Below are 23860 nucleotides of genomic sequence, written 5' to 3'. Positions count from 1 at the left end.
AATAAATAAATATATATAGTGAGTTAAAAATCTTCCTTTCTAATGCTTAATGGCTTAAAAACTAATCCTTGCAAGAACATTTTCCTGCATTACTATACTACTAATTTAGAACGGCCGTGGGGTATCAGCGCAAATAAGTTTTCCATACACTGTAGTTACAGATGCTGTTTCTCAGCTGTGAAAACTTTAATTTGAAATATCTGTTAGTTTTTTCATAATTTCTCTGTATGTATTTGTGCTTTCTGCCCCTTCAGGGAATCGTCCGTTGATCTTCCTGTCGGCCAGAGTGCACCCTGGTGAGACCAACGCCAGCTGGGTAATGAAGGGCACACTAGAGTTCTTGATGGGCACTAGCCCGCTGGCAGCCAGCCTGAGAGAAGCCTACATCTTCAAGATTGTCCCTATGCTCAACCCTGATGGAGTTGTAAACGGAAAGTGAGTAAAAAAAAAGAGACGAGGAAGAAATGAAACACACATTCACAGCTTCCAAGTTACACAGTAAAGATGCAAACACCTCTGAGCCTGGGCCTGCACGCTGGTCACAGCTTTATCCATTTTAACACACAAAATCTCGTCCTGAAGGATTCTCCAGCTGTTGCTCTGTTCTCCTCCACTCTGTATCCTTCCCCTTCTCTGCTGTTTCCTTTCTGCTGTAGTCATCGTTGTTCTCTGAGTGGAGAGGACTTGAATCGCCAATGGCAGAACCCCAATCCTGAGCTCCACCCCACCATCTACCACACTAAGAGCCTGCTGCAGTACCTTGCACAAATACAAAGAGCACCACTGGTATGACCTCTAATGAACTGGACTTAAATACATTTGGGGACATTCTGCACTTTGCTGCATCATCTTTCATTTTGAAAGTATAAAGAACTTCTCCTCCCGTCTTATTAATGTTGGTGCCATTTCTTCTGTTCAGCTGCACACTCTGTTTAGCTGCATGTCCACTAAATTTCACATTAATAAATCACCTCATTAGTTTTAATACATTAATGCAGTTACCATAAACAACAGCCTCCACAGGCCTCCGTACTGAACAGTGTGACAGCAAATTAAATATAATGGGTAGAGGTTGACCAATTCCGAATTTTTTTTAAAGGTCAATATAATAACAATGGATTAGAGCAGAAAAAAAGCTGATAGCTGATTCATTGGTCAAATATCATTGAAAAAAGGGTCATTTGAAGTCTGTTGCACATTTATGGCTAGAGCTCATTGAGCACCAGTGCCATTTTATGTAAGTTGCATACACATAGCTTTTTTTTCTGTAAAAGTGGCCCTCCAGTAATCAGATATGGTCCATAATTGTGCTAGGTTTGCACATATACAAATTATAAGAACAGTGCTTGCTAGCGTAACAGAGACAGCACACTCAGCAGAGCAGCAGTTATCCTCATTTTAATGCATAAATAACCCCATACTATAACCAATAACCTTATCATGCCATTAATTTTGTGTATGGAGCCTCTATGCAAAACACTAATGGAAAACAGGTGAAGGCTACACTGCCATCAGCCACTATCTGAGCCCAGTTCCACCTGTAACTATAATTGTAACTATAATTTATAAATCATTCTATCCGATTCCAAACCCATAAACTAATCGACCTCTATGGGATATTGCTTTTGTGGGAGATTTGTTTACTGTCCGAAGGGTTATGACTTTACAACACAAAGCAATGTGAGGCTGCTATGAGTCCTCTGAAAACAGACCAGAGGAAACATCTTTTGAGAAATATGAGCAGCGACACTGCCACTGACATTTACAGCAACTATACACAAAATCACTGTTAAATTGATTATGATACAGTAAATTAATTTTGGGATGTTGTTACTGTCTCTGTTGATTTAAAAAAAAAAAATGTATTCATTATTTTTTACGTAGCCACTTAAACAAGATTTTAAAAATCGAGGAAGAGGACATAAAGCCAATTTTGATTGACGTCCATGTGCATCTTGAGCTTAATCATTTCCTTCGCCCTTCCTCAGGTGTTTTGCGATTACCACGGTCATTCCAGGAAGAAGAATGTGTTCATGTACGGCTGCAGTGTGAAGGAGACAGTCTGGCAGTCCAACATCAGTGCTACATCCAGTGACTTACAGGAGGACCTTGGATACAGGGTAAACACACACACACACACACACACACACACACACACACACACACACAAATGTGCTGTGCCTGTAACACACACAAGCACTCATCCTCACAGTACCACTCTGCCTTCTCCCTTTGATTCAGATTACTGTTCTCACATCACTGAATAATAATAATTGCATTGAACTCCATACAAAGGACTTTTTTTAAAATCCCTTATCTATTAGTCTACTCTCCATCTAGTTATTAACATGTGTGTCAACGCAATTTCCTATCTGACAATCATGTTTAAATTTGTTTTATTTCAGTCATTTTAGATTAAATTTTACCCTGCAGTAGAGTAGGACTTTTTCTTTCCACTCACCAGTCAGGCTGCTCAGGTCAAGATCAGTTTGTTGTTTCTCTCTGCGTTCAGGAATGCAAAAACATATTTTTCACTCAGCAGAATGCTAATAAAGACTCAAGTTCAATGCTGAGTTTCCTAGTGGACCCGTCGCTTCGGGCTACGAGCCCACAGCAAACATTTTGGATAGCAGCAGTCAATACTACTGCTTTCCCAAGCAGATGCTCTGTACATAAACCACGCTTTGTTGGATACAGTTATTTGTCCCCAGTATGAAATCAACTTTATCATCTGCCCCTAAGATGCACTAGTGCACACACACCGACACAAAAACACTCAAACATTTTCATGTGTTTTTCAGGCGCTTCCTAAGATCTTGTCCCAGATCGCCCCGGCCTTCAGCATGGCGAGCTGTAGTTTTGTTGTGGAGCGCTCCAAAGAATCAACCGCCCGCGTTGTTGTATGGAGAGAGATAGGAGTGCAACGCAGCTACACCATGGAGAGCACGCTGTGTGGTTGTGATCAGGGCAAATATAAGGTAAGTATTTTATTTTGATTAGGGTATGAACAATAGAAAAACCTGCCCAAAGTCATGCATTTCAATACAATAACTCTGCAGGAAATACTCCCTTTGTGCAGCCTTGTCCTTATGTCAAGGAAGCTTTTTTTAATTTAGTTAAACATTTTTAACTTTTGAGGGGCATGGGCCATATCCTACTGTGTAGACAGTAGAGATAAATGACAGGGGATAATGGGAGCGAGAGAGAGATGGGGAATGATTTGGTTGAACTGGAACCTGTGTCGTTGTGCTTCATGGTCCGTGTCTTAATCCCTAGGCTATCAGGGCACCCTGGAAGCTTTTATTATTTGCATATATGCTAATTAATGAGCCACAGCGTGGGGAAGGAAGCAAATTAGCCAGAGCTATTTTCCTTTCTGACATAAGTTTAACAAGCAAGTAACATTATGCACAGAATAAATTGCTGCACTGTGTCTTGTTTTATTGTGTTCACACTAAGTAAGAGGGAGGTGCCCTTAAAAATCTCCAAATGTCCAGCAGGTGGAGCTGCAGTCCTTTTTTCTCCACTCTCTCCTCCCTTCACCTCTGTCTTTTCTCCTCCTTTCTTTGGACCCTTTTACCTCCCTTTCTTCTCTCTCACTGTCTTTCCACCACAGATGATTTCCTTCCTACTGAATTCTGCCAATGTCAACATCTTACATATTCAGAGGCAGTCTAGGGATGCCATTTTGGCACTGATTAGCACCCCCACTGGTTTGTGTGGAAGTGTTTGTCCAGATGTGCAGGAACTAATGTCTACTGAATTGGGGCTTCATATCTCTGTGGCCAGGCCAAGTTTAGATGTTCCTAGCTCTGCTCTGGGGAAATAGGAACATGAAAGTTTTTCAGTTGAGTCGGGGGTAAGGTGTGTGTGTGTGTGTGTGTGTGTGTGTGTGTGTGTGTGTGTGTGTGTCCCTGAGTGAGTATTCATTTGCTTGTATGATTGCACAGCACTGTGAAGACTTTGTTCGGGTTGCAGGTGTGAGTGCATATGCTTTTGACTGTGTGCTTCCTGCAAATGAAATATATTATCATGTTCCAACATGAAAAGTTTCCTCAGCAACTGCTTTCCAGCATTGAGAATTGGGGTGTTTGAAGATGGACAACGGCCCCATCCCCAGGCTCCAGAGCAGCTATAAAAATCCACAGCAGCCATTTTAAAGTAGATTTCTGTTGGACCTTTTGAAATTATTACTTTTTTTTAAATCTTGCTGTATGTTGGAAGTGTGCAGTAAAGTGTGTGCAAGTTTGTAAGATTGTGGCATTCTTGTGGGGGACGGTTCTTCCTGGTAAACATATTAGTATCCGTCTGTTAGTACATGTCTCTGATGTGCGTGTTCACGTTCTCTTCAGGGTCTTCAGATCGGCACCAGAGAGCTGGAGGAGATGGGAGCTCAGTTCTGTGTGGCTCTGCTGAGGCTGAAGAGGCTGACGGGGCTCCGCAATCACCAACACTTGCTGGATTTAGAGAGCGATATCATTGGGACTCAGTCGAAAGTGGTCAGGTTAGTAATATGGAGTCTGCACACACTCATACACGCACAGTTCATGCAGGTGCACACAGATGCTGTGAATCTATTTAGAGATGGAAAGTGTTGCATTAAAGGTTAGAATCTCACACACACACACACACACACACACACACACACACACACCATATATAAACTAGGAATATATTCTGTGATCTCACTGAAACAAGAGGGAACAATAACACTACATATTTCAGAACTTTTGTTACCATCCCAAGAAATCTCGGATGAAAAGTATCTTCTGTTGCCAAAAACTCTACCTGGAAAACAGTAAAGTGGTTACAGACTGTTCTCCTTTTTATCTGCACAAATCCCCCTCCTTACTGCCAGACGCAGTTCCCCCTTGGCACTGATACTCAGCGGTGTGACTGTCACTCCGGATCTCCTCTGAAGCACTACTCAAGAAACACATGAAGGCTTGCATTTATGCAGGGCTGCTGTGAGCATCATTTAAATTCTATCAATGATCATGTGTGATGAATATAATGAAAACGCTGGAGTGAGAGGGGAATGGGTATGAATAATTGTCAGCAATGTCATTATTTCTCTTAAAGAGTGTGAAACAGCCACAAGATCTTTTAAGCCATTTACACCTTGGCAATGAGGTTTTTCAGGGCAACAGTGAACTGGATGGTACAGGTTCGATTAAATGCACATGGATCATGCAAACGAGTACATTGCTTTTCTGCACCGTCGCTTCTAGCTGAAATCTATTAACACAAAGTAGGATGGAAATATAATAGTGATCAGTTTCAGAGCATGTCCTGACTTAAGTTTCAGTATATTCAGAGGACAGCAGCATTGAATATATTCAACTGTAAGACAAACATTCATTTCAGTAGTGAAACTGCAGTTCAACCAATGGCCACTTGAGGCCGACTCCAACTGAGTCAGTCCCCATAGACCCCTATGTTAAAGTGTCCAACTTTACAGCATTAATAAACATGTTTACAGCCTGGTACAAAAAAGTTTAAGTCTCTATAGCTAATTCCCCCATTTATGACAACTGTATGGAGGGTGTTTTTTATGCTACTCACCCATTAAGATTATATTAAGTCTATGTCTAACTAATTAAGGGCCTAGTCACTTTGAGTGACAGGTGGGTGCTGTCACAAGTGGCATGTTCCACCCATGCTCCACCTCTTTGCCCATTATTGGATTAGCTGGGAGCTACGCAGAGTCAGGCACTGCTAAGATGGGGACAGCCACCACACTGAGCTTCACAATGGCTCCCATCACAGAGACTACGTCCATTGTTCATACAGTCTATGTCCATGACATTTTTGCTTTGTAGAAGAGAATCAGCGGTGATTCATTAGAAAATGTAATTATTATTATTATTATTATTATTATTATTATTATTATTGTCTTGGAGTTCACAACCTAAAACACTTCATATACCAAAATCCACATATCGGTTTTTAACAGTTCAAGATAATAAAAAAATCATGTTTTAACTGGAAAATCACGATCAAAATCTGAACACACTCCATCAAAAATGTTTGTAGCAGTAAACTTTCTTGAGTCTTCATCCATATTTTAAGAAATGGCTGCAAAACAATGAGCCTCCGTTACCTTTGTACCACCTAACAAATGACCACATAACTTGACTGTATGTCAAATCAACTCAGAAAAAATTCCCTGCTCGGAGATGTGAGGTCCACACAGATTAAACTGTACTTCAGTCCAGCACCGCAAATAAATTATTAAACTTGGCCAAACCCAAGCTGTGACCACCAAGGTTATCTTAATTTTTTTTTTTTTTTTACATCAGCGTTCTCTCCTCTGCAGATTTGTTAAAGCAGTTGATTTGAAAGAACAGCTTTAAACTCAAAACCACTTAATGCTCATGTCTCCCCATCTCTCTTTGTCTCCCGGCCTCTCTCTCCTCCTAACCTACTCTACTCTAATATTGATATATTCATTCATCATTTATGTGTCTGATCATTAAGGGACTCCAAAAGTGTTTTTGTCTGCTTGTGTGTGTGTGTGTGTGTGTGTGTGTGTGTGTGTGTGTTTGCATGAGTATCCTTTGGGATTGGTTGCTCTCATCCCGGGTTTATGGTTTTATGCGTGGGGCTTAGCATGGTACCACTTACCATTTAATAGGTCATCACAACAATGATATCGTGGCCATTGGGAGGCGTCTGCAAATAACTGGGTGTCTCGGAGTGAGTAAATGGGTGGATACGGGCATGGGTGTGTTTTTATGTGAGTGTCAGGAAGACAGAAAGAGATGTACATATGTAAGAGTTTGGAGATTGGTAGATACAGAAAATGTAACCCAAAGAAAAGAAGAAATTGTGTTTGGTATTTCTATAATGGCCTGTAATGGTTGACTCACAACTCTCATTATCTGTTTGGACAATATTCTGTCCATCCACGTCATTATACACACACACACACACACACACACACACACGCATTTACTGTACATATACTGACGCACAATTTCTCAGTCTCTCTCTCCTGCACTCACACACTTGTGAGCTTGGTGGGAGATCATTGTCTGAGCCCCCCTGATCGACTGTCTCCCTGGGATCACATTTCAGACCATTAACACCATTAAAAACCCACTAAAGCCACTAAAACCTCAAAGAACCAGCAACCATTTAACCATTAAGACCCAGAGGAAAAAAACAGCCTCACCAGTCAGAGTACACTTTGTGTCCAGCTCCTATCTTGTTAAGATTTTAAAACGTATCTTAACATGTATAATATTGTAGTAGATTCAATGTCTGTTGTTGGGAAGGTTTCTTTAAGTAATGTTTTATAACTCAATTAGCCAATAGCAGTGGTGATGCCATGAGGGCCATACAAACATTTTTTGAGGATAAAATGTCAAACATTCTCTGCTTTTTAAACTGAGTATACTTCACTGATTGTTAGTCACAAAAAACATGACATTTAAAGACATTACCCTGGGCTCTCCTGAGTTTCTGATAGGCTTTTGTCACATTTTCGAAACCAAACAATGTATTGATTTGTCTTAAATAATCAGTATTCAAATGATTTCATCAGACATTGTCTAAATGGTCTGAGATGTTCAGGAAGAGTGAGAATATAATGGCAGATTGTAAGATCACAGGCTTCATGTCAGTCCTCTTTTTGTTTGTCAGTTTTCTTTTCTTCTGACTAAACACATAATAGAGCAAGATAATGCAAGATGTAAACTTTGCCTCTAACTACTTTTACACTTCAACTTAGTTTTATATAGCTTTTATTTTATTTATTCTTAGTTTAATATCTTTACTTCCCTGTTTATCTGTACTGATTTCTTTTTTTGAGCTGTTTCAATACCTGAATTTCCCCTCTGGGAATGATTAATGGCTTACCTTATCTCATCTTAAACTATATTAATAATCCTACATTTTGTATGAGTGCCCCATGCTGTATTTGGTTGTTCACTCAAAAAATGGGCTTCTCAACAGTGCATTTTCAAGGCCCATGAAACCCATTTAGGATGGGTGCTTTACTCTGTGAAATCAGAGAGCTCTTAGTCACCTCCAGTGAGTTCAGCTCAGAGTGAAGGACAGCAACAGGACAGTTATATGCTGTACTCTATATGTATGTGAAGATAATGGCTTGCTTTAAGAAATGCTGTACAAATGTTTACAATGTATTATATATTTTCTCAAAAATAATGCATACAGGAATACAACACATCCATCAGTGGTGCGATGTGCCTGTTTTTCTAAAGTCCTGACATGGTGTAGGTGAGGAGTTTTGACCGTGACAGGATTATTCACATCATTAACTTAGAGACAAAAGTTAATGACACTTTTATTTTTGTTATCCAGCAGCAGCCCCACAACCTATGTGCTCGAGGAGGACGAGCCGTCCTTTCTGGAGGCGATAGACTACAGCGCAGAGAGCAACGATGAGGACGCCGAGCCTGAAATCGAGCACGTCACCGAAGTCCAAGAGAATCCAGAACAGCTGTCGGACTCTGAGACGAATCACAGGGACTAACGCTGAGGTGCTTATCTCCTCTAAACGTGGCAGTTTGAGCGTATAACCAGCCAGTGATGGATTGTCAGCTGATCTGAAGTGAAATATTTGATAGGTGAAATAGACAGAAGCCACGCTTCTCACTTTGACTGGTGAATAAATAGCTTAGATTTACACCTGATCCTATTATATAGACACTTTATGATGGTACGTAGCCTACATTGAGGTGCTCCTTTTCCAGGTGGATTGATTTTGTTGGCACAGTGGAGCCAACTGTGTTGCTCAATGAATGTTCTCACCTTTCACCGTCACACTTTAACCTTCATGAACTGTAACCCCTGACCTCAGACACCATATAGCCTCTGAGATTCACTTATAGCTACCAGAGCAGCAAACAGCAGGCACCGCCGATCCTTAACTTGAACCCTTGTCCACTCGCGCATACACTGAAGCTACCTGACGAGGGTGTGGTGGTGTAATTGAGCCAGTGGCTTCTGTAGGTACTGTTTTTGAACCCCCTCTCACACATCACCCGGTGTTTGCTGAAAAACTTGTGGTGATGGAGGGAAACTGGATCTCCCCCACTGACCAGCTTAGAGATCCAACCAACCAACCAACCTGCCTTCCTGTTTCCTTTATCGTTCCTTTCTTTAGTCTCACCCTGCACTTTAACTTTTTACTCCTTTTGGTAACACATCCTTGTGTCCTTTCTTGCTCGCCTCCTTCTTCCCTCCCTTCCTTCTGACAAGCCAAGGTAGTGTTGTCTTAATGGGATGCAGGGATGACAGGACAGCTTTATCATAGCTTAGCCGCAGGTTAAAGAAATAGTTTAGATTTATTTAAGAGGATTTGTCCATCCATAGTCTGTGTATTACCGACAGTAGACTGCAGTCGGCATGTCCCTAGTTTTGAGAAGCAGGCAGGAGTACCAGCATGGAAGCAAAGCTTAATACTGCTAAGGATGTGGGCAGCAGCAAAATGTATGTTAGCCATTAAAAAAATATATATATCTGTTTAAGTGTATGCGTCATTAAAAAAAAATAAAAAATACTGCTTTAGCTTGCCATCAGATAGCCCTGTTTAAACAAGGGAGATCTAAAGCTGTTCTCCATGGAAGTCACCAGTCCCCATTGAAATCTGTAATTTTACCTCGCAGAACTCTGGAGTTGCTGGTCTACCACAGCATAGATCATTTAGTTTGTTTGTTATTGTGTGACCTTGCTGTTAAAAGGCTTCGTTCACATAATTATGCAAAGAAATTAACAGATCCAGATAGCGGTAGACCGGCACCTCCAGTGTTACGTAAGGTAAAATTACTGTTTTTGTCAATGGAGTCTGGTGGCTTTGATGAGAACACACATTGGCTTAATTTCCATCCCGCATAAACTTAAACAGGGCTGTCTGACGGCAAGGTAAAGCTGTTAAAACATGACAATATCTATCTATCTATATATATATATATTATTTAAAATAAATGTTGCTGCTGCCCCTGTCCTTAGAGGTACATCCCAAATGTCTTATGTAGAAAAACCTTCTCAGATGTAACTACACTTGCGATGTGACCTTACTTTCTCTCTTTAACCCCTTCCTCTTCGGCCGCAGTACACGTGGTCCGATCGCCCATGTGCTGTTTGCCTTGCTTTATCCAAATCTGAAACTATTTATATCACTCAGATGTAGAATGTTCACGTCTTTATCAAGACAAACCTTGTACTATAAACGAAATGCAGATATAAACGCACACCACAAAATAACTAACACAGGTCTGGTTTGAGTTTCTGGGTCACATACAGCATTGAAAACATGAAGCCGGAATGTAAAATATCCACAAGCACTGTCGGTGTTTTCATCGTTTTTAAGAATAGACAGTATTATAATGTTAGACAGAGCAGTAACCAACAAGACGCATGAGCTACAGAGAGCAGAAAACCCTTTTGCACTTTGGATAAACACTATACACGCAAAACAAAGAGAAACAAACTGAACGGAACATCACTTTACACAATGGCACAGTTTGCAAACCTCCACTTCAGTCACCTCATAAGTTCTCAGCCCAAAGCTGGTCGTAACATTGCTGTGATGTTTTAAAGAATTATACTGGAATTTAGTTTCCTTTTTATCCGTTCCTCAAATCTGTGTGTACATTTTGTGCATTTGCTGAGGAGAGACCCATGCATAAAACAGATGGTGCTTTGTATTGAGAGTATAAAGTAGTTTGTTTGATTTTTTTTGTTATTTGTTTATGGAGATGAAGTACGATTCTGTTGCATTTGTACAGCTGGTGCATGGCAGTTTTCTGTTGTTTTTATTTTGTAATTTATTAAGTATTGTTTCTGGGATGTAAACCTGTATGTATATCAGGCTTTTTGTGTGTGTGTGTGTGTGTGTGTGTGTGTGTGTGTGTGTGTGTGTGTGTGTGTGTGTGTGTGTGTGTGTGTGTGTGTGTGTGTGTGTGTGTGTGTGTGTGTGTGTGTGTGTGTGTGTGTGTGTGCGCATGTGTGTGTGTGCGCATGTGTGTGTGTGGGAGTTTTAAGTTATTCCATTATTCAGCTCAGCTAATGCTCTTACAGTGTGTTTCTTCTTTCAATTTGATTATCCCCTCTCACTCTACTTCACTCCCCCCAATCATTTTCTCCCTCTAACCTCTTTCATGCCCTCTTTTTCTATCTTTCTCTTGCCTCTTTTTCCTTTCAGAATTTACTCATGAACAACTTACAAACCCAGAGTGTGTGTGTGTGTGTGTGTGTGTGTGTGTGTGTGTGTGTGTGTGTGTGTGTGTGTGTGTGTGTGTGTGTGTGTGTGTGTGTGTGTGTGTGTGTGTGTGTGTGTGTGTGTGTGTGTGTGTGTGTGTGTGTGTGTGTGTGTGTGTGTGTGTGTGTGTGTGTGTGTGTGTGTGTGTGTGTGTGTGTGTGTGTGTGTGTGTGTGTGTGTGTGTGTGTGTTATATGATATGAACTAATGTTCCTATGACAGTTGTGTGTGCTGTTATATTTATGTTTGTTCGTTGCAGTTTATGTCGAGCTACTTTCATTCATTTTGAAGGCAACAAGCAATGATAGCGACTCATTTTAAGTTGATTGTAACGCAGAAAATTGACTGAAGACATGGGGAAATAAAATGTGAATGTGGGAAACTGTCTGCTGTATTTTATTTTTCTTTGTCCTCATGACAACCTTTCTTATAAACTTGGTGAAGTAAGTGAAATGGATCCTAACTGAGTTATGGGGAGAAAAGTGCTGTGATTGGCAGACCAAACCAAGAACATAAACAGGGGAAAATGTTTTTCTTACAATCTGGGTTTTATTTTCATAGTTTTGCTTTCACCTTTCACTTTCACCCTCTGACGTTGGTTTAGATCATTTGCTTCAACAGGACTTTGTTTAAACAAACAAGTTTTCAGTATCCCATCCACTCTTTCCTAAAGCAGTCCAGCATTTCTCTACAGGTATCTGGCGAGACAAATGTTAGCATAACTGGGATGAATGAGCATTGAAAATGATAATTTACAAATGTGCGCCCATGGGCATGTTGATCTTAAAACGAGGTGTGGTCAGGCGCATAAATGATCAAATTGGTCAATAGACAATGGCGCAGTATTTTCCTGCTATTTAAATGGTGCATTTTTCACATAGTAAGATGCAGTTCCACAGGTACACTCTGTTACACATACTGGGACGCACAGCATGATCCTCCTCGCCTGTATAATAGGTAATCAAGGCATCTGCTCATGCAGTCAACTGTATTTGTCGATGGGACAGAGTACTGGGAGACGGTGGAGGGTCTGCTTGCTTGCTGTGCTGAATTTGTCATTTACATAGCATTGCGCAGGTGCAGAAACACCTGGCTTTTAAAAGGACCAAGAGATAACACTATGATTGGTTTAATTCATGTTATGCAGAAAGAAAACCTATGATTTATTAAGAAACTCAGCACAACCCCTTTGCCCCTTGCACCTCACTTTTCTCCCAGATTAGATGCTGTTTATAAACCACTTACCGTACAGACAGCTGTTTTGGGGTCCCTAAACAGGCTTTGAATTACATAAACTGGGTATCACTGGAAAGCTTAGACTCTTGTGGAGGGCATTTCTTGAGTCTCGACCTCACTGTATAAAATGAGCTGCTGTGACCTCTAGGATAATCACAGCCTTGTGAAACTTTACAACCAAAAACTAGAGACCTAGAGCATTCAGTATTAAGGATGTACAGCTTTCCGATGTATATTGACAATAAGGGGGCTTCTCAGCAGTTTAAAGAACAAAAGTGCTTGTCATCCGATCGCTGAAAATAGAGAAATCTCCAAAATGACAAAAGTTGTTTAACCCAAATCACAGAATGGCTTTTTCTATGTTACAAAGGTCTTGCTATATTGATGTACTATTCTGGAGGGTTTTCTTTTACCATTTTTATACATTCTCGATAAAAAATAAAACTGCATAATGGTATCAACCCAAATATTGCTCACGATTGCACCAATTTATGGGACATAGTTGAACATGGAAACGGACTTCAAAGGTACATATGTTAATGTTATGAACCCTTAGTACCCTTAATATGCTTAATTAATTAATTAATTACGTCTATCTATCTGTCTATGTATCTATCTTTGTGTCTCTGTCTCTCTCTCCAGAGACAGAAGGAGAAATTATTCCTCTTTTTATGCAGTGATATATTTAAAGGTGATAAAAAGATAATGTTTTTGTTTCCAGGCAAATGCAGCAGTTAAAACTAGAGAGAAGAGGCTTCGAAAACCTGATGATGTAATGTTTTGTCCTCAATCAACCTCCTGGCGCGCAGCAGCTCTCAGTTCAGTCTTGAGGGCTAGAAAATGATTTTATTTTTTCGCTGAAGCCATCAGGAGCAGTGAAACTGTCTTCTTGCAGCTTCTATCAAAACTGAGACATTAACCTGACAATTAACCCCTGAAACATGCACAGGTATCAGTGCAGAAAGTACTGTCTGGGTTTGGTTTGACTTGATTTATTTCTGGGCTAATAGAGCATAAGTAGACACTCAATCACTCTATGTCAGTGGCACAGTTGTATAAGCATTTGTTTAGCAATGTACCTCCGCTGCTTAAGTGCCCCCGAGTAACCTAATCTTTTGCTTCTGAGGAAATGAACAAGTCGAGAAGGGGGAAAACAAAAAGCCAGCACAAACACATGTTGTTAAAAGAAGTATTGTATGATGTTGAATAGATATAAATGGGCAGAAGGATGCAGAGGAGGAGGAGGAGAGTAAGACATGGCAGAGAGAAGAGAGAGAGAGAGGGTGAGTGAAAGCAGGAGCGGAAGAAGAAGGAGAGAGGAGGACGAGAGGAATTTGGAGAGGTGGACGAGAATGTTAATCCGAGGGAGGCAGCAAGGAGAGAAAAGCTCTTTTCCTCTCTAAGCCCCACGCCCTCACTTCCTGTCCCTGCTGTCAGTCAGAGCAGCTGAAGTGCATCAAACAAAAGAGACCCCCCCTCTCCCTCCCCCCTCCACCAATCCTCCAACCAACACCACAAACACCAGCACCAACCAACCAATTAACTGTTCTGGTCAGAGGACGGACAGTGTGTGTGTGTTTCACAGTGGAGGATTTTGAACTGCTGCTGTAGGTTTCTCATGTTCATCAGAAACCCCTAATTAGAAATCTCTCTCCCTCCGGCTCACGCATTCACGCAGGCACCGTGCCCAGCCTCCATCCTCACACTGACGAGCTCATTTCTGTAGTCTAAGTGTGGCTCTGCGGGCCTCTAATAGCGTAGCCAATTAGGGCCAGTGTCCGACTTGGCCGGCGCTCTAACTCACTGGTGGTCCCACTGAGGGGCAGAATGGCTCCAATGAAAAGGTACAAGTCCACAAAGAACGGCTTGACAAAGACGTGTGTGTATAGGCTACATGTCACAGCAGCACACAAGATGGGAAAACTGTGTGTGTGTGTGTGTGTGTGTGTGTGTGTGTGTGTGTGCGCGCGCATGCGTTCGTGCGTGCGTGCGTGTGTGTGATCTCATTGTAATTCAGCATTAGAAGTCCTCAATAAAGAGTTAAGCAGTATAAGCTGTTACACATTATGGAAGGGAGAAGTGCTTTTGAAGATGGTTGAATGATTAAAAATGGTGCCACTAAAGTACAAAATTCAATCCTGTTACCGTACAGTTTTTTCACATCCAATCCTACAATGTGACTTTCCCTCTTATAAGTTATGAAATAGACAGAACTTTATGTAACCAGCTCAAAAGTCACTTTCACAAAAGAGGTCCATACAGATGACATAAAATAATGAAAAGGGGTAAATGAGAGGGGGCACAAAAGGACTACTTGTGTAGGGGTAAATGTGTTTTTGTAGGGACCTTAAAAGTCACTGAGGTCACAGGACATAGATGTCAAGGTCATGACAGCAAACACAATCTCATTTTGATTCTAGATTGGTGGAAATGCAAACAGAGTTTAGTTTTCCAGGGCACAGCTGACTAAAACACAAAGTTCTTAAAAGGTAACAAGTAAAACCTGAAAATCAATTCTAAAGTCACCTGGCAACCAATGCAAAGAAGCTCATCTATCTTGTTTTAATATATAGCTATGTCTTTATGTCTTTAGACTTTAAGACAATAAAGTGGTAAAAAAAAAAAAACGTCTCCAAAAAACTTGTATTGCTCTATAAAGTTTGGGGACTCACAAGAGACAGAAGAGAAAAAAATATTAAACTCAAGGCAGCAGAAACAAAGATACTAAAAAAAAAGATGAAAGATTTATAAAAAAAGACTACATCCTACAATTCCCATGATGCAACCCAATAGCATCTTTTATCCGACCCTCCCCGCTCTAACTGAATGCCCGATTTGTATCAAACCTGACACCTTCAGTTTGTAACACAGACTCTCTGTAAAAATGAGTGTCATAAGTAAAATTTTCATTGTGTCACTTTCATTTTTAACCCAATCATTACACTCTGGGCGTGTGTGTGTGTGTAGGACATAAATTGTGGTTGGTGATAAACCGACAGAAGACAGCTTGACACAGATGACAGATGCAAACACATCATCGCGTTAAAATCAAATGCCCTGCAAACATTTTCACAGACGCTCAGATGGACCCACTTTTCCTCTTTTGCATATGAATAGCCCTAGATAGTAGATACACACACACATACACACACACACACACACAGACACACACATAGACATAATTGGTTACGTAGGGAGCAAAGCCAACTTGCACCTCTCGTTGCCGTGGTAACCGGAGAGACTGATTTTTCTAGAAGCACTTACTCACATCCCGTCTGTTATTCACTTGTTTGTTCATTCATTCCTCCTTTTAGCATTTCTTTATACAACACCCTCTCTCTCTCTCTCTCTCTCTGGGTGCTTTTCAACCCATTTCCATTCCCACCTCTCCTCCAATCCAATAAGATGCCCTCTTAGCATGCATACGCAAATGAGACAGACTTGAAAGCAATTAAAAATAATTGAATAACAAACAGCATTGTGTCCTCAAAGGCTGGACACAGAGATAGTGGCTCAGACCCACTGACACAACATCAAAGCAGCTACAATGTCTGTATCAATTCAGAGAGCTGCTGCTTGTATCATCAGCACAATGGAGACTGATTTGATCATTTAATCTGCATAGTTCGACTCCTTGTTTAACTTGCAACCTCAAACGCTGCATTGCTTTACTCCCCATCTCTTTCCACTGCTTTCACTGTCTCATCCTTTTCCTCCACTTCCCCCCTCGACGTCCCCGCAGCTCTCTCCAGGGTGTATCAGGTTATCATTGGCCCACAAAGCAGGAAACAGGAAGTATATATTGCTCCATAGACAGAGCTATGGTGATACTAGATGGACAAACGTCCTTCCGTTTGGGGGCACGAGTGTCTTTCTGCAAAAAAAGGGAAAGTCTGTTGAAGCTCCAGAGCAGTGCATCAACCAGATTCAGCGTTACACAGGTGTTAAGAAAGAAAGCACAGCTTGAAATATATATAAAATCCCGTGGCATTCAGGATCAGCTTGATTTCATTAATTTTTTTGTTTTTGTCCCATTGTTGGAAGCAGTGATTTTTAAGCCTAACCCTGTTTTTCTTTTTCCTAACCTTAAACAAGTGGTTTTGAAAGTTTTCAAAACACGGATCCTCACATGCTTAAAGCACCGGTCGTCAAGTGTCACAATTAGAACAGGTTGCATTGGTTGAAAAATGTTCACCTTCAACATATTTGTGGTTCAAAAATGTTGAAATTTAACTCTATCTTACAGAAACCTAAAATACCAGCGTTTATTCTGGTGACTTGGGTGACACTTTCAGGAATGGGGCCACCTCAAAAATGTCTCATGGCAGCAATTTTCTGCCATAACCAATTATGAAATTATTGAAAAGGGTTTTCCATACGTTTTGATGGTCAATGATACCATATTAACCCAAAAGATAATGATGAATTCAGTGATGTGAGAGGTAAATCACAGTATCGGAGAATTAGTCTTTAAAATATCATGTTTGTTGCATTCATGTTGTGAGAATTGCAGGAGTTTAAAGAAGACTACATTTATTTATCTGAAAGTTTCTAAACTGACATTATACAGAAAGAGATGAAGGTGTTATGTCGAGGACAATGTAAAGAGTAAAGAGGAGAAATAAAAGACAGAAAATAAAAACAGAGATTCCGAAGTTAGGATAGAGGAAAACAACAGGAATAAAAAGATGCTGAGAATGTGAGAAGAAAGGAAGGGACAGCTCTATACTCTTGTGTCAGCTTTCTGTCAGAGAGAGAGAGACAGATGGTGAAAGAAAAGACAGACAAAGAGACAGCAAGCACTGATAGTCCTGTGTCAGCGTCCAGCCGGGCCCCAGACCAAGGCGACTTGGGGACGTCGATGGATGGACGCCAGCAAGGTCAACAGCAATAACCTTCATGTTAACACATGGACTTACTACACAAATGGATGCATAACACACACAGACACACTTAACAGAAAGCATAAAGCACGGTGAGTTCATGGGACGCTGAGGTAGAGACAGCACAGTAAACATGGCACTAATGAACATGCTGAAACAGTGAGTGGTGATGATAGATCCAGAGAGAAACACACAGAGACAGACTGGCACACACTCTGTCTCAGGAGTGTAATTAATATGTAAGTTGAAGTACGTCTGCTGTAGATATGAGAGCAGTGATCCCTCTCTATCTACTGTGGCCCTGAGAACACTGAGACTTAAGTAAATGCAAAGACAGAACACAAGCAAATGAATTCACCAAACACATAAAAAGCTCCACAAAAGGCCCTGTAAACATAGAAAACACAACCAAATACAGAAGCTGCTGCAAATTCTGTTTCAAAAATGTTTCATTTGCACAGGGAAAAATTGAATTAAGTTACAAAACCAATTACTTTTGGTATGAGATGCTATTCTGTATTTCAATTTCTATTGCGGAAACTCAGCATTCTCAGCTGTCCCGAGAAATTGCAGTGACATAATCTTAACACTTGCTGAATCCTGTAATCAGCAATGAAACAGACGATGAACATCAGCGCTATGTCAATTGTTCGGCATAATTTTGTGGGCTGCCAATTTTTTCAAATCTAGGGCGCATGGATAGAAAAATCGCAGTTGCTACCTGCATGTGGGAACAGAATCTGTGTTGAGCAAACGAGATGGAATGCAATCATGGAATCCCTTTAGCTATGGCCTAACAACGGTGAAGCTATTATTAGCTTTTTTAAAAATTTATTTATCTGCATTAATGTGCATATATCTGTTTTGAGAGGTTAGCCAAAATGTAGTCTAGACCTAAAAGAAGTATGCATAAAGTTGTTAACAATGACTGCCGCAAGTAAAGACGAAGTCTTGGCCTGGATGTACGTTCTGCATTATCCAGATATTTGCTGGCTTCATGGGAACCCCATAAGTACGGGCCATTGCAGAACCAAAACGGATGTTTTTTCCCCAAGCAATGACCCCATTCTTCTCTAAAACAACATATCTGCTTAACTGCCCCTCCTCCATTAAGAAAACGGTGCATAGCCTTTTGGAGCTTTTCTATCAGTGTCTCATTAGGATTCTGTAGCCTGTACACTACATTCTCTTACAAGTTATCAATAATATCTGAATCATGTATTTTTGATGTTAGAACTGAATTCAACTCAGATTATTTGCCTATTTTCCAAACAGTCAATTGCAATAAGAGTATGTAGTTGATTGTGTTGTCTGTGTTTGTGGCATGTTTTTCCATCCTTCATATGTTTATCAAATTGGTGAAGCTGATTTCTTTATTTTGCTGGTATTGAGTCTATTTCCATGTGTTTCCTTTAAAAACAGTTAAAAGAGTGTGATCTTCTTTTAGGGCTGCCATCCTTTCCTATATGTGTGCATCTAAACTGTTAATGTAAAAGTGCATACAGTATAAATTATTTAAAGACAGTTTTTACAACATCCTTTATCTGTATATGCATGTGCTTGTATCTTCCTGTTTAATTGACAGAGGTAATTGCCAAAGGAGAGATGGATGAAGAAGCAATTTTAAAGTAACGATCATTCAGCAGCGCTAAAGAGGCTGATGGGAATTCAGGTGTGTGACAGGTGACGGACAGGTTGTTTAAGACCTGAGCAACCCCGATCTGACCAATCAATCAAAAACACCTCTTCAAAGTCCAAACACATAGCTTTTTTTTTTTTAAAGGATTTAACATAACTGCAGATAGGGAGGTAAATGATGGGCTCCTCCTGTGTTTTTCTTAAAACTGTGGTGATACATGACATCATTTCTGTTAATGCTATGTCTTCTCCCCTTAGCTGTCAATCAAAACATCTCTAATCCACCTAAGGCTAAAATATGTGACCTCCTGCATGACCCCAACGGTTGACTGAGTGACTGTCAAGGTAAAAGGTAGCTTCCAATTCCATCAGCGAGAAAAAGGGAAAAAAAGCAGTTGTGTGACCCTCCTCTAAGATTTAGGAGGTAATTTAAGGATTGAGGCAGGCAGCCGGTACTCGACTGCTGCAATTGACAGGAGAGTTGTTATCGATGCAGAAGGCGGAGATGGGATGAGGGGTGAATTCCTGACTGAAAGAGCTTCAAAGCACTTTGGTATGTTAAGAGCAAGGACTCACAGGAGCCACAATACATCAGAGCGTGTGTACAATACAACAAGCTCCACTGAGCACGTAACACAATACTGGAACCTGACAGTAACACAAGCAGAGCTGCATCATAGCTCATATACAAGCCAGGGAAAAAAATCTTAATTTGTTAAATGAGGAATGCTAAAATACAAAATTTACCAATGCTCTTGTGCTCTTATGAATATTATTCTCATTTGCTTTCTTGCCAAGAGTGGGATGAGAACCACTCTCACAGAATCTGTGCGTTAAGAATAGAGTGGGAGCCAGAAGGTTGATCAGCATAGCTTGGTTCTCTCCAAAGGTCAAAACTACACCTACCAGCATCTGTAAAGCTTATTAATAAATACACTGTAAAGAAACACACAAGTACTGCAAAAAGGACCAGTTATGGTTTTATTGGAAGTTACAGTAAACCAAAAAACACATGGTACTAAATAGCTATTCTATTTTATTTGTTCTTTTATTTATTTGGCCCTCATGAAGAGTTACTTAGTTTATGTCACATGATGACCTGCGGCAGGTGAAAGGTCATCATGTCTACTATATTGTTATTATTTATCCATGGAAAAAATGTTTTACTTCATATATATTGTTACATTGAGCACATTGTCTGAAATGTTTGTATATTCGAATTTTTGTATTCAATACATTTCAAATAAATAAAAGAAAAGGGAAAAAAAAGGTCATCATGTGACGTGGCCTCCGTCATGCTCACATGCAGGTGTGACACTGGAAGCCGCAGAAACACATCGGCAACGTTTAAATTGTGAGTTTTGGGTGATTGATCATCACGTTATTTAGTCTTAGCGTTACGCAGCGTCATGACTAGGGTTGTCAAAAGTATCGATACTCAAAAAAGTATCGATACTAAAACGTTGTATCCGGATACAATACTCATTTTCAAAAGTATCGAGTATCTGAAGCTTGTTCTCATAGTTGCGGTTTCTTTTTGCACAACTGTTTTTTATTATAAATATTTAACCCATGGTTCTGTTAATTTTTACATGTTGCATTTTTCTTGTTAATAAAAATATTTCTGTTAAATTTTGGGGTCTTTGTTTTTATCCTTGTGGTATCGAAAACGGTATCGAGTATCGAATATTTTCCTGATTATCAGTATCGAGTTGAAAATTTTAGTATTGTGACAACCCTAGTCATGACGCAGTTAATAATGATCCTGACTGCTGGTTCTTCTGCTAAACAGTTCGGGCTCAAAGTTTTGCTCAGCTTTGTTGTTATTATGTGCTGTGTGGTTTGCCTGATTACTAAACTTTTGTGCTGCTGCTGATGTTACAGTGAGTATGGACAGAGTCTGCAGAACTGCAGAGTTTAGGATCGAGAAAGTTGTACTGAAATGAGTCATTAGCTGCAATTTTTGATTCATGCATTGCAACTTTTTGATGAGGACATTTAAGTCTGCATATGCTTTTTGTGTTCAGCCTTGTATTCAGTACAGATCTGTGCTGTTGTTTTGCAACACTATATTTTTGCAAGCTAAGAAGACAAATAAGAAACGTATAAGTTGTGTCTATGATGTGCATACACCATCTTAATGTTTACTAATTTATGTGCTTTGGGGTTTTCCCCACTATTGTCAAACTTTATTTTCATATGTCATTTGTTTTATATATATTTTACCAAAGAGAATGCAGTCTACTTTGTCTGAGGTCAGGTTTTTGATATAAGTTCAGTATCAGTATTATTACTTTTTTACCAGTGTCTCTGAGTTGAGCTTAGAGTCTGTCGATCTCGTGAAGGGAGGTAAAGCGTTACTTTGCCTCTATATGTACTGGAGCAAGACCAATAAATATATCAAATGTAATAATATTTTGAGTTTTCCCATATTTGGACTACGGCATCTTTTAAGAGGGCAGAGCAGTGAAAATACACATTATACATGTCAATTTGATTTATTAAGCTTGGTTTACTGCCTCTTAATACGTTAGACTGATATCAATCATCTCATCTCTGTCAGTGTAGCCGTTTCCAAATGTTCGCCCTCTGGACTTCAGATTAAGGCCTCATGGACTAACATAAGGCTGTGCTGAGTTCACTGACTGAAAAAGCAACAAATAGACTTGCCTCAAGTCTGTTTCACTCATTGTGTAGTGGAAAATCTTAACAGACCACAAAATTTTCTTTGAAAGACAGCCCTGTGCAGGATTTAATGAAAGTATCGATAAACAAATACAATACTCAAGATACGCAAACAGGTCCTTGATTCGAACAGCAACTGCGTAGTTTTCCTATTTCTGTTACCTAATGTTCGTGCGTAAGGTCTCAATATTTCCTGTTATTGTTCTCAAATGATGCAGTGGGATTTCCTAAATCAGAGCTGTTCTTATCTTAATCAAGCAAGAGTTTCCTGTACAGAGAGACTGGTGGTCAAATTCTGTGTGTTTGTCAAATCATATGTGATTAAACTGATATATGTCTGATATTTCAATACATCTTCAAATTAATTCACAACAATTGCTTTGTGAATTTTTAAGCAACAGTCATGTAGACAGTGATCGCTGCAGGTAGCAAGAAATAAATCACATTTATGGGCTTTGTTTGTGAGCAAACGAACTGAGATTCATAAGGTTTGCAGGATAACAGTTGGTGGAATGGGCTTTTGGTCCAATGGGACATTAGGGTTTTGGAACAATGGTAGGCAACACATCCAAAACAGTAGTCAGCAAGATGCTGAAATGCATTGTAGAGCAAAGTCGGGTGGTAATTCTCTAAGATTGACACATTACATCTTTTTTCAATAGTTAATGTAATGATATTGATTATTGCAGCTTTAAAGTGAAGTTATTTAGCTGTGGCTGCAGAGTAGAGCTCACTTGTCAATAACAAATGTTCTCAATCTCTACAAAGTAGAAGCAAAGCAATAAAACCACATGCATGTTAGGGTTGAATTAAATGGCACATTAAACCTAACGATACAATCAGTGATAAATGATACAGTGGCTGTAAAATGAAAACATTTAATTATGAAAATGCATTAATTTTACTTACACCACATCAGTTTGGTTTCAGTGGACACATGTACAATACATTGTATTGTAAGTAGGTCACTTTTCTGTTCCTACTCTAATAAGGTAAATGAGGATAATCTGGTTTAAGAGGTTGTAATGAGATGTAAAAGCTTTAAAGATTTAAAGGTATATGAATTACGAAATTATCTTCCTAAATGAGTAAAATCTGTGTCGTGTGACGCAGCATGCAATGTGTTTGTTTACCCTTTTGCACCTGTGGCTTAGTCATTCTAATTACATCCATTGATGGCTCTCTTTTCCTGCATCTCTAGAAATGAGAGTTAAGGGTTTAATTAGTCCTCTATGACCCTCATCAGGGCCGGTCTACCTCAATAACACTCGCCTCAATCAAAAGGAACAATAAGCACATGCAGGTGCACACAAATGCAAATAGATGGGCCCTTCCAAGGGTATGTACACATGCGCACTCACGCACAAACACACTCACTCATAAACTCACTGGGGGCAGAGGTCCCCTTAGGATTAGTCAATTATTAAGCGGTCTATCCCTCTAAGAAAGAGTGTTATTGATTGATTATCACTAAAGGTTTAATAATTTAGTTGTTTTAATAGCAGAGATATGGAAGCTGAGGGGAAGATGAAGACTCAGGGACAGGGGTGGAGCCAGAGGAGGAGGAGGAGGATGAAGAGGAGAAAGGGGACAAATAAAGAAGACATCATGGAAATGGAGGAAAAACAGGAGAGCAGGGAAAAGATGAGGAGTGGTAACGAAGAGCTGAATGGTCATGAGCCTGACTCACAGACTGAAACTTTTTATGGAGGACATGATAAAGAAATTCCTGTCTTTTCCATTCAGTGTCTTCTGCTGATGTTCCTTTGGGCAAGCTACTTTAAAACATATAACTCACTTTCCTGAGCCAGAGAAAAATTTGTAATTTCTTTTTCAATCAAATAAATATGTAGATCTTGAGCGTAGAAGCAGAAAATGATATCTGAGGACATTACAAACACATTTTACAAAAGAAAAACAAATAGGGTGTCTGAGCTGCAAGTTATGTAAATTATTGTCTTGATTAACTCAATAAATTGTTCAGTCTATAAAATGAAAAAAGATAAGAGAAAAGTGACCAAAAGCTTAAATAACTAGAAGGGCCCTTGGAGAACGCAGACCTCCCCCGAAGGCCATGCCCTAAATTGTAATGTCAACAGAACTGGAAAAAAAGGTTGTATCTGTCCTGTGATTTGGATCCACCCCCTATTTTTAATGTTTTTTTCCTTTGCGCATGCTACACCCTTCCA

General features: G+C 39.9%; 1 protein-coding gene across 6 annotated transcripts in view; it reads left to right on the top strand.

Annotated features, from left to right (window-relative positions):
* The window catches only part of agtpbp1 (ATP/GTP binding carboxypeptidase 1), a 30215-nt gene extending 18601 nt beyond the window's left edge, over positions 1 to 11614 (top strand). For 4 of the 6 annotated variants that reach the window (XM_059336437.1, XM_059336442.1, XM_059336441.1 and 1 more), the window contains 7 exons: positions 255 to 435; positions 657 to 786; positions 1989 to 2120; positions 2802 to 2978; positions 4353 to 4504; positions 8182 to 8244; positions 8329 to 11614. In XM_059336437.1, the coding sequence (XP_059192420.1) occupies positions 255 to 435; positions 657 to 786; positions 1989 to 2120; positions 2802 to 2978; positions 4353 to 4504; positions 8182 to 8244; positions 8329 to 8500 (1007 nt within the window). In that variant the 3' untranslated portion in view covers positions 8501 to 11614. The remainder of the gene's footprint in view (positions 1 to 254; positions 436 to 656; positions 787 to 1988; positions 2121 to 2801; positions 2979 to 4352; positions 4505 to 8181; positions 8245 to 8328) is intronic. The other 2 variants (XM_059336439.1, XM_059336438.1) reach the window with 2 other exon arrangements.
* Positions 11615 to 23860: the final 12246 nt, after the last annotated feature.

This window comes from Centropristis striata, chromosome 7, assembly GCF_030273125.1.
Source record: "Centropristis striata isolate RG_2023a ecotype Rhode Island chromosome 7, C.striata_1.0, whole genome shotgun sequence".
In the NCBI taxonomy this organism is placed as follows: domain Eukaryota; kingdom Metazoa; phylum Chordata; class Actinopteri; order Perciformes; family Serranidae; genus Centropristis; species Centropristis striata.
The sequence above is the reverse complement of the archived record's forward strand: the minus strand, read 5'-3'. Positions and strand labels throughout refer to the sequence as shown.